The sequence below is a fragment of the Mus caroli genome, chromosome 7 (genome assembly GCF_900094665.2).
Source record: "Mus caroli chromosome 7, CAROLI_EIJ_v1.1, whole genome shotgun sequence".
In the NCBI taxonomy this organism is placed as follows: Eukaryota; Metazoa; Chordata; class Mammalia; order Rodentia; family Muridae; genus Mus; species Mus caroli.
The window spans coordinates 112,143,903-112,155,890 of NC_034576.1; the positions used below are offsets into that span (position 1 = coordinate 112,143,903).

Below are 11,988 nucleotides of genomic sequence, written 5' to 3' on the forward strand. Positions count from 1 at the left end.
AAAGCTGATTCAAAGAGCTTCTAGGCCAGTCCACAGACTGAGGTGCTGGACTGAGGCTCACCCAAAGAAGCCAGCATGGGGCTACCTGTACTGCACAGTCAGTCCTGTTAGGCTGGTCTCAAATATATCTTTTATAATAAATAAGCAAATACTCTCCTCTGTTCTGTAAACCACTCTAGAATTTTATCAATATGAAGAGGAAGCTGTAGGAACCTCAAAAATATACAAAACACAGGCAGCCTAGGTTTGCCACTGGTGAAGAGATGCTGGGCCTGATCTATAGGTCTGGGCCAACTCCAGATGGCTTATCTCTTCTCTTCCCAATACTGGCACTTAAACACATATTCTCAATACATATTCCACATACCATTTTGAGATTGGGTATATGGGAGGAAGCGAAGGAGAAAATCGAGGGAGGGGTGGAGGCAAGCAGAGGTCTTTCCTTTCTTAACCAAAAGAAAACCAAAGAGCCGTCCCCTCCTTCCCTCTCCAGAGCGAGTAAAGCAGATGCTAGCTACACATTATGTGGCTGTGCCAAAACACCATGGAAGTGAGGCGGCTCCCCAACACCCTCACTCACTGTGAGCTTTAACTGTCCTGGATACTGCTCAGCTCACAGCTCCAGTGGCTGAGAACTAGGTCCATACATCTATCAGCCCACACATATATCAGGAGGTGCTGGAGAGGATAATTCCCTGCTCCATATAAGCAGGCTTTTCAACACTGTAAAAACCTAAGTCTTGCTTTTCCCCTTCTCTTCAAGATAAACCTAATCAGTATCTGAAACATATAATTTTATTGACTTTAGATTTAAATCTCTGAAGAGCTTCTTGCAGTGCAATTCAAACTGTGACATTCTTTAAAACCAAGACTGAGAATAATACAGTCCTCATTTTCAAGGCTATCTTCTTTCCATTTGTGTGGTCTCTTTGAACAGATAAATTTTGAGTTTTATAGCTTTCTGGTCTGTATAAGCTGTGAATTTTCTTCCTCTACTTTTTAAATGTACCTTTTATTGTTGTGTTGCTTGCTTGGTTTTAGTTTCTTTTCATTTTTAAAGCAGCCTCCCACCTTGAAGGATGGCTGAACAATGCCTCAGGGATCCAGCAATCTGTGGTACCCAAACTAGAATGCTCATCTCCAGGAGTCATACACACAAATCCTCTTCTGTACACTAGTATCAACAATAACATCAGCATCTCCTTGGCCATAACATTCCACCCCACTCAACTATCAATACTTGAGCACCAAGCAACTGGCTAAGTCCTCTTACAGCTCTCCCCATGCTGCAATGTACAATTACTTCTAATAATAGGAGGTAATTTAAAGCTCACTAGAATTAGAAAAAACAAACATGTCTTTGTAATGTGTTCTAAAAAAACCCAATGTGTCACCATCCTGCCCTTGTGTTACAGGATAGCAGGACACACTACAGAGTATATACACACAAACTAAGGCATTATGACTTGGTGACATAATCTTATGGGACCACCACTGGACCACATAGACAGTCTGCCACTGACCAGAAAGTCATTCCACAGAACAAGAGTGTATTCTTACCACAAGTTAACAAAAGGAAGCCTCAGGAACCACTCATCAACAGATGCTTTTTGTGGCCTATAGTGTTTTACAACATTGTTGCCATCATTTAATATTCACAGATTTTATCTAACAAAGTCTGGGTTCTTATGAAAAACTAGAATATTAACTAACATCAGGCCAGTAGCTCCTCAAGAAATCAACTGGAAGTGGTGGCTGTTTATTTTAGATAGGTGTGTGCTCTTTAATTCATAATTGTTCTGCCTGTACTCACAGCAGGGGGAAGCAGAGACAGGAAGACTGAGTAGAGTCATGCAGCTCTAGGTCAGCCAGAGCTACAGACTGAAATCCTGACTCAAAACAAACAAACAAACAAACAAACAAACAGGAGATGGGAGGGTGGCTCAGTAAATAAGAGCAAATACAGCTCTTCCAGGAGACATAAGCTTCTCCAACACCCATATCAGGAGGCTCATACTTCCTGTAACTCCAGCTCCAAAGGATCCCTCTCTGGCCTCCTTGGCATGTGTGCATGTGTGCCTGTGTGTATGTGGCATGTGTGTGTGTGTGCCTGTGTGTGCATGTGTGTGCCTGTGTGTATAAAAGTTCTGAACAAAGCCAAAACAAGAGTCTCCATTACTTCACCTTCAAACTCAGTCCCAAGCCCCAACCACTTCATGGCAGTTAACGATATCCCTCCTTAGCTCCAGCTCACTTTCACCTCCTCTCAGATGGATAATTACAAGATCTCATTAGCCAGACTCTTAAAGAGAATGACCAGAGGGCTGGAGAGATGGCTAAGTAGTTAAGAGCACTAGCTGCTCTTCCAGAGGTGCTGAGTTCAATTCCCAACAACAATTAAAGATGGCTCACAACCATCTGTAATGGGATCTGACTCCCTCTTCTGTGGTATCTGAGGACAGCTACAGTGTACTCATATACATAAAATAAATAAATTATTCTTGGGCGGTGGTGGCGCATGCCTTTAATCCCAGCACTTGGGAGGCAGAGGCAGGCAGATTTCTGAATTCGAGGCCAGCCTGGTCTACCGAGTGAGTTCCAGGACAGCCAGGGCTACACAGAGAAACCCTGTCTCATAAGTAAATAAATAAATAAATAAATCTTAAAGAAATTTTAAAACCCTTTTTAAAAACAGCTAGAATATTTTGTTAAAAATGCTATTTATGGTGCCAAGTGGTCCACACCTTTAATGGGGATAAAGAAGAGAGACAGTCATTTGAGGCCAGACTGGTCTACAGAGCAAGTTCCAGGACAGCCAGAGATACAGAGAGAAAGCCTGTCTCAAAAATATAAATACATAAAAATAAAACAACAACCAAAATGCTACTCAAGGGCTGGAATAATGGCTCAGTGGCTAAAACACTAACTACTCTTCTAGAGGTCCCAGGTTCAGTTCCTAGCAGCCATATGAGGAGCTCACAGCTGTCTGTAACCAGAGTTCCAGGGGTCCCAACATTCTCTTCTGGACCCACAGGCTCCTGTATGCATATAGAGTACAGTAAGTTACTCACATACACTATATAAATGGTACCTATTCATTCATTCAGTATTTACTAGGTACCCTTACATACCAATCACTGCCCTAGTACTCAGTGCCTGCCTCAGGGAGAAGATGATTAGTAAAAGCCTTGCCACTGTGCAGGGAAAAGTGTCTCTGTCCATGTAACCTACTTGAATCCTAAAAATATACAACACACACACACACATACACACACACGAGTACCTTTTAAATGTCAATATTATAAAAGACAAAGGCTGAGAAACTGTCCACTAATGAGTGTGGGGGAGGGCACTAAGGGTAGTGCGCATGCCGATGCATACATGAGACGGTAAGAGGATAGATCTGGAGAGTTCGTTCTCTCCCAACTGTTATATAGGTTTCTGGAATCAATCTTAGTCTGCCAGCCTTATATGGGCAAGTGCTTTTAATCACTGAACCATCATAAGCCCAACCCGGAATATTCTGACTACAGATATCCACAAGTTATTCAAAAAGACCTAACCTACTTTTTAAAAACAGATCACCTAGAGGGGAGAAGGATAGCTCAGCAGTTAAGAGCACATATTGCTCTTCCACAGGACCTGTGTTCATTTCCACTATATATGTCAGATGCTTACAAGCGCTACACACCAGCTCCAAAAACCCTGAAGCCTCTGACTTTCATCGGCATTTGTGCACATGTATACACACTCACACAAACATACACATATTTAAAAACAAAATAAATCTTTGTAGGGAAAAAGACCCTATTTGTTATCCAAAATGAAAAATCGTTTTAAAAATTACTCTACTTCTGGGTGGTGGTAGCATATGCCTTGAAACCCAGCACTCAGGAAGCAGAGGCGGGCAGACCTTTGTAAATTCAAGGCCATCTTGGTCTATAGAGGGAGTTCCAGAATGGACAAGGCTACACCTTATCTCGAAAAACAAAACAAATAAATAAATAAATAAATTCATAAATAAAGTAAACCATTCTACTGAAAACTGGAATTTGGGGTGGCATGGTAGCTTAGTGGTTAAAAGCACTTGGCTGCTCTTCCAGAGGCTCCAACTTCAGTTCCCAGCACCCAGCACATCAGATGGTTCACAGCTGTCTATAATCCCAGCTCCAGGGGAATCTGATGCCTCTAGACTCTGCAGGCACCTCCACTCGTGTGCACATTCCCACATGCAGACATACACACAAACCTACACAAACTTAAAATAATAAACTAAATCCTTTCTTTGAAAACAACCAGAACTCTTCTTCCCAAACTATCATCCTTCTATCTTCTCTTCCCAACAGCTTTAACTATCTTCCATCTACATATTTTACTTATTTACTAACTCCTTTTTCTCATTAAAATAAAAGCTCCACTCAGAAAGATTATTTTTTTACTTTGTCCATCCCTTCGATCTGCCACCCTTGAAACAATGCCTGGCACATTGTGAACTAAACTATGTGCTAAATTCTATGATACCAGTCTGACTCGCAGAGTAAGCAACTATTTTTTCTCACCTACCTTAGTATTCTTTCTAAACCTGCTATTCACATTCAACTCTCATTTATAGAAACAATTCAGATAACAGAAAGAAGCAACAATTCATCTTCTCAGTATAAAAGGATTATCCTTGATTTTACTGTCAGGCCAAAGAGACAGAATACAGAACAGAACTGATGGGTCATCACTGCCGGAGGCCACTAGTGTCAATCAGAAGGAATATTCCCTCCAAAACTAAAAGGCCATGATGATAGCCAACCAGAAATGCTAGCTTCTCCGGGCCTATCCATTCTCCATCCACCTGCAAAAGACTAAGGAATAGCCCTTGACTTTTATATCCAGACCCATTATATGTGACTATACAAAGCAGGGAGCCCACATGGGTGGAGAGCTGTAGTCAACACTGACTTACGCTGTGAGTAGAGCAGTATTTGAAACTCCAGAAGGGCACAAGTAAAAAGCTGAAACACATTCTCCACCCCAAGCAGTTCAAAGACCTCTTTGACGGGAAAATCGAATAGAGGAAGCTCATTGGTACTTGGTCTCTGGCAGATTATTGGCCCATAGACCCCAGAAAACTTCAGGGAGCGGCCAGGAGGTGGAAGTGGCACCTCATAGAGTACGTTGTATATGTAGCTCTCAAGGGGCAGAGGAGGGGGCTGAGGCGATGTGACTGCCTGGTGGAGCTGCTGCAGCACACTCCGACATGCCTTCATGAAAGACATGGGTGTAATGAGACAGATGCATTTAGAGACATAGAGTGTGTCCCTGCTAATGTCATAGGAGTTGAAGCGCTGCAGCTTGGTCCCAGGAATGCCTTCACCATCTTCCATGCCACTCTGGTCTCCACCATCAGCAAGTGGAGCATGAAGGACATCATACTCAGCATTGTGCATGTGGTAGAGGGTCTGCATTGCACTGCAGATTTGCTTGCTGGTCACTTCTTCATAAAAGGTAAGAGCAAACCCAAATGTCCGAGAACCATCCTCCCTTGTGATAATAAAGGCATGGAACTGTGGCTCCCTGGGATCAGCCTGGGTCTTGAATGCCAGCCCTTTGGGCATGCACAGCTGCAAAAGACAATAGGAAAACAAGCAGTGAGAGCATTCCTTGTCCTCTCCAGAACACAAATCAACTAGCTACAATCTACCATGCTGGACATCTCTCTACCTTCCCTACAGCTCTCCCCCACTAATACAATACACACAGCGATGCATTACTATATATTTGTCTGACACAACAGAAACATGATGTTTCATTATATTTGATACATTGATCAAATACAGAATCATAGGCAATGTGTACTATAATCCTTTCTTCAAGAACTACTGGTGTTGGGTATACCTCAATGATGTGCTGATCCAGAATCAATAAGCACAGAGTTTAAACTACAGCATCCCAAAAAACAAATAGAACAAGTACTGCTACCACACTAGGATTCAAAACTTCTCCATAAATTACTGTGCACTAATTCCATGGCTAACAAATACTAACCATTCCCACTGCATCCTGATCAAAGGGATTCCAGTCTACATTCTCAGGGTATCGGGCAAGGACCTTAGACTTGAATGTTCGTCTCAATGGCGTCTGCTCAAAATTTTCTCCTGTAAAAAAAAAAAAAAAAAAAAAAAAATGAAGAAAATCATCTCCACAAAGTCCCTTTAAATCACAGGATCATGAACACAAAGTGTGGCAGTCCAGCAAGGAACAGAAAGGAAGGCAAGGGGTTAGTATGCCAGCCACCTAAGTAGAAAAGGCATCGAAGTTACTATGTCAGTAAGAAGCTGAAAAAGTATAGCGCAGTTAATAGTGGACACTGCTACCTTCCCAGTGAAATCATTACTGTAAGCCCAATGGTTAATTTTCTTGTAAAAGATGGAGAAAGTACAAGATGAAAGAAGATTGCCCATTCCCCCAGCCCCCAAAACCACATTTAATTTGCCTAAAATCAACTGGAAACACTTTAAGAGTATGCTATGTAGTTCTGTGATAATAAAAACGGAGAAACATTAAGAAGACTTCAGGGATGCTAGCTAATGGACTGTTTTATCAATTCAGAATCATCTGAAATTTCTAGAACTCATAGTTTCTCCCTGCCTCCTCATAAAAACACTAGCATATGTTTTAGTAATAATATTAAAGTGAGGAGGAAAGGATCAAAAAAACTGCCATCTAGAGAGACACAAACCTAAGGAATCTACTGCTCAAAAAGACACAAGACGGTTAAAAGGCCAAAGAGTCAAAACGCCACTGGAGAGACTGAGAACCAGAAAGCTCTGGGTGCGCTGTTTGGTTTTGTTTTTACCTTCAGTCGTACTTGAAATGAAAGGGCTGGCACCATCCCTGGCTTTAGAAGCCTGAATGTACTGGCATAATGCTATATGGTAAATAAAATAACAGAGTATTACAATAAAGCAGTGTTATTCAAACTTTTTGACCATGATTCCAGCACAAAACACATTTTATGTCACAAAGTAATAAACACATATATGTACATATGTGTATATATATATATACATATATGTGAATATATAACCTAATCAAAAATCTCACAAAATAATACTTACCCTTACTTTACATAATATTCATTCATATTTTCTATTCCAAAATAGGCTGACTACAAAGCTGAGTGTGATGGCCTCTATTCATTTTCTCAGAGCTCAGGAGACTGAGATGGCACACTGCACGGGGGCATGTCTGTGCGTGCCAGCTAATAGAAATCTATCCTAACTGTAGTTCAGAACTCAGGAGACCGAAAATATATATGTGATCTTTGGTTTAAGTTGGTTTGGGTGTTTTGTTTTGTTTTGTTTTTTAAGACAGGATCTCTCTACACAGCCCTGGCTGTCCTGGAACTCACTATGTAGACCAGGCTATCTTCAAACTCAAAAAGATTTGTCTGCCTCTGTTTCTCAAGTGCTCTAATTAAATTAAAGCACTATCATACCCATCAGGGGCCAGCAATATTAAGAAGTATGCATTGTTCATCATTATTGAATGGCACAGACCTAATCTCCTCCCACAAATCATCCCACAGGCATTTCACTGGTTTCTTTTTTAGAGTTGGAGATGTAGCTCAGCTGATAGGATTTGCCTAGCATGTTCAAAGCACCATGTTCAAACCAGTTATGATGGTGTATATCTGTGCACATTTGTAATCCCAGTACTCTGAAGGTGAAGGCAAGAGGCCAGAAGGTCAGGACTACAGAGATGGCCCAACAGTTAAGAGAATGAGCTATTCTTCCGAAGGACAGTGGTTCAGTTCCCATAACCCACATCAGGAAGGAAGCTCACAACCACCTCTATCCAGTTCCAGGGGATCTGATGCCCTCTTCCAGCCTCTATGGGCACTACAAGCATATAGTGCACATGGAGACAAACAGGCACACATATATACATACATACATACATAAAAATAAATTTTAAAAATTTAAGTATAGGGTCATTTTGCCTACTACTTTTTTTTTTTTTTTTTTTTTTTTTTTTTTTTTTTTTGGTTTTTCAAGACAGGATTTCTCTGTATAGCCCTGGCTGTCCTGGAACTCACTTTGTAGACCAGGCTGGCCTTGAACTCAGAAATCCGCCTGCCTCTGCCTCCCGAGTGCTGGGATTAAAGGCATGCGCCACCACGCCCGGCTAAAATGTTGGACTGGGTGTGATGGCAGGCCTTGGTCCCAACTTTGTTGCCAACCAGTGCTCTTAACCTCTGAGCCATCTCTCCAGCCCCTTGCCTACTACTTAGAATTTGAGGCCAACCCAGGCTACAGGAGACCCTGGAAAGGATTGGGGAGTTAGATATACTACTTTCTAATTAAAATCTTTTTCCTCCACTCTGAGTTTCTGCCTAAGCTCAGCAGCAGCAGCCCATTCTTCATCATTTTCAACTTCTGTCAAGACACAACTTTCCTTCTAAAGTAAAGTGAGTACCAACCACACTTTCAATTTCTCTCATCCTTCATATTCTTTCTGCCCAATAGATTCCTCTGAAACTCTCTTTTTGAGTGCATTTCATCTCTCAGAGTATTCTTAGTCGACTCCACCATCAGCAGGCGGCTGGCAACCGCTACAACAAAGGCCTGTGGCTCACACAGAGCAGCCTCAGTGTTCTCCACAGCACCTGCAGAGATCCACCCATGACAGGCCTGAACCTACTGCATGAAGTATTCCAGCAGCAAGCAGATGACACAATGATCCTGTCTACAGTCAAAGATCTCAGTAGGTATCTTTACCCCCAATTCAGTTCTGAGAAGAGATAACTATTTCATCTTTCTAAGCTTCTAAAACTTGCAAAGTTTGCTCATTTCCTCTTAGCTTATCTAGAAATTTCCCTGAGTAAAATCACAAAATATCTGAATATACACAGGGGTCAGAGAGGCTACCACTGTCCAAACTAAATACTTCGGGAGACAGCTTAAACTGTCTCCTAAGATGGCGACAAGGAGCCCCTAAAACAAGATGGGCATTCAGACAATAGAATAAAGGACAGAATAGGGGAACAACAGCAACCCAGAGGGTAAAGAGTGGAGCCAGGGCCTGGAAAGATGGCTCAGAGGCTAAGAGCATTGACTGCTCTTGCATGTCAGTTCACAACCATCCCTAACTCCTATCCCATTTAAAGGATTGCTGCATTTTAAAGGAAGGCTGAATTTTTAAAAGGAGCAGTAAAAAGTTAGTAACAGAATCACCTACGTAACCTACTGCCTGAAACTGTGTACAGAGGCATTTAGTCCCTTTACTGTGTAGATCGCTAGAAAACTCAAACATTACAAAAATGAGACCCTGGCCGGGCAGTGGTGGCGCATGCCTTTAATCCCAGCACTCGGGAGGCAGAGGCAGGTGGATTTCTGAGTTCGAGGCCAGCCTGGTCTACAAAGTGAGTTCCAGGACAGCCAGGGCTACGCAGAGAAACCCTGTCTCGGGGAAAACAAAAACAAAAACCTGTCTCAAAACAAACAAACAAACAAACAAATCTGAAATAGCTTCAGATGTAAAAATTAAATCCCTTCCCCCTTTTTGATTTTTTTCCAGACTGGGATTTTGTGTGTAGCCCTGGCTGTCTTGGAGCTCATTCTGTATACCAGGGTGGCCTTGAACTCAGAGATCTAGATGTCCCTGCTTCCTGAGTGCTGGGTTTAAGTCATGCACCACTGCCTAACCCTCACTTCCATTTCTAGCAGCAACTTAAATGTTGGGTGCTCCTTTATCTCTGTGAATTTGTCTCTACAAAAATACATTATGGGAAACCCTAACTAAACTTTACAAGCCTTAGGACATTTAATAGGGTATATAATTTTTCTGCTTTGGCCAAGCCAAAGCACAAACAAATATTTGTACCTCTATTTATCTGTAGGTATCAGCTTGATTTAAATAACCCTAAATATGGGGATGATTCTATGAATTTTTTTATGAAAACATGAGTGTTTTTCTACTATTATGAATCATAATGTAAGCATCTGTGTTTTCTGATGGTCTTAGGTGATCAACCACACATTTACTGAGGTAGAATCTCAGATTTGGAGAATTTGCTCCATTTAGTAAGTAATATGATGAGCTGTCAAATTGTGGCTCCTAAAGCAGGACATTTCAAGATTTTATGCAGCAAACCTGGCAAGCCATAGCAAACAACCCAAGACTGATGGGGCTAGTCCAGCACAAAAATCTGAGCTTACATCATATTTTTAAAGAATCTGTGAACCAAAACCTCCCTTAAACCACCTCCAAGAAGCATTATTACCTGTCTCACAAGGAACAAACCACAGCAGACTCAGTTAACACAGACTCTTGCAAAGGCTACAAATCTCAAAGAGGGGAGGTGGAAAAACAGACAAAAAATAAAATAAAAATTAAGATGGTCATACTGATTAACATAGGCATATAAAAAAACAAAAGGAAACAGAGGGACAGTCAGAGTTCTCTAGTGAATGTAGCTCCAAACAAACCTTAAGCCTCCAGTATTTGAAGACATTTTAAAGAGCTGCAGTTTTGTCTCCTTAACTGTGATTTATGTGCTATCTCAAGCAAAATGCCATGTGAAAAGAAAAATCACATACACAAACTTTAAAACAGAGCAAAATGAACTAAGATGGCACGCTCAAGCGCCCTGCTCTAGCTTTTACAGAGACAGGAAGGTGAGACAGCTTTCCTCCTCCTCGTACTGGTCACGCATTCAGTCCTCCAACGGGCACTTTAATAGGGGAAAATGGAGTCCACATTTTTAATTTATTTTTGCCTGTATAGGTATGTGTGCCTAGTCTCCAGAGATCCCAAAAGAATGGGCTAGAGCCCCTGGAACTGGCATTACAGGTGGTTGTGAGCCACCATGTGGGTGCTGAGAGCTGAACCTATATCCTCTGCAAAAACAAGTACTCTTGACCTCTGAGCCATCTCTCTCCAGCCCTTAATCCCACTCAGGAGACAGAGGCAGGCAGATCTCTGAGTTTGAGGCCAGCTTAGTCTACAGAGTCAGTTCCAGGACAGCCAGGGCTAAAATCCCTGTCCCAAAAAACAAAAGGGAAATAAATTAACTTATTGTTAGTGTGGGTGTGTGTGTGTGTGTGTGTGTGTGTGTGTGCCTCATATGAGTGCAGGTGCCCACAGTATCCAGCAGACAGTGTAAGATCCCCTGAAGCTAGAGTTATATGAAGGTTGCGAGCCACCTGACAGAGGTGCTAGGAACCAAACTTAGATCTTTGAAAAGCAGTATGAACTCTTAATGGTTGAGCCATTTCTCCAGCCTGCAAGCATTAACAAATATATCTAAACAAATGTTCTGTGACATAGAGTCTTTAGAAATGAATATCCAAAACCCCAGGATAAAATGTGTGGTTTTATGCTTAGGTCCAATGCTGAATGAAATCTACACAGAAATGTAGTTGGATGAAAGGGATGATCAGATGAGAGGGACCCAGTATGGCCATCTTCCTACACAGCACTCCTTTCTTCAGACCAGGACAGAATCCCTCTAGAAAGCAGCATTTTAAGTTTTAATTACTGTGCCCAAGAGAACCATGAAACAAAATTATCTCTAACCTATATAAGCCCCTTGCCCAAGGACAGATATATTGGGAAATGTTGGGGGCCACTGTTTTACATAAGATGACAAGTTACGTGTTTACACTATCTTAAACAGTCTGACCCCCCTGCAATGGATGTGCTTGATCCCATGAACACCTTCCCTCATTAGATGTAGGTGGGAGGTGCGTAGGCAGAAGTATGTCAGGAAATACATGCCCCTGACTGGACCCAATGGGAGATATGGTGGCCTTGTGGGGTTGCCTTTTTATGCTTCTACAAGATGTGACTCATGATCATTTCCTGGGAATCTTAGAATGGCCCTGGCCAGAGCCCATCATCCTAGCCAGTATTTTATTAAAGCTTCCTTCAAATTTAGCTCAAAATTGTAGTAGTGACCTTATTGTCAACAGGTGGGATTAACACTTCAAGGTT

General features: G+C 41.9%; 1 protein-coding gene across 2 annotated transcripts in view; it reads right to left on the bottom strand.

The window, feature by feature from the left end:
• The window catches only part of Dennd5a (DENN domain containing 5A), a 66,762-nt gene that overhangs the window by 33,488 nt on the left and 21,286 nt on the right, over positions 1-11,988 (bottom strand). Inside the window, exons 2-4 of one of the 2 annotated variants that reach the window (XM_021166335.1) lie at positions 6,848-6,919; positions 6,037-6,146; positions 4,955-5,612 (exon numbers count right to left, since the gene is read on the bottom strand). In XM_021166335.1, the coding sequence (XP_021021994.1) occupies positions 4,955-5,612; positions 6,037-6,146; positions 6,848-6,919 (840 nt within the window). The remainder of the gene's footprint in view (positions 1-4,954; positions 5,613-6,036; positions 6,147-6,847; positions 6,920-11,988) is intronic. The other variant, XM_029479382.1, reaches the window with a different exon arrangement.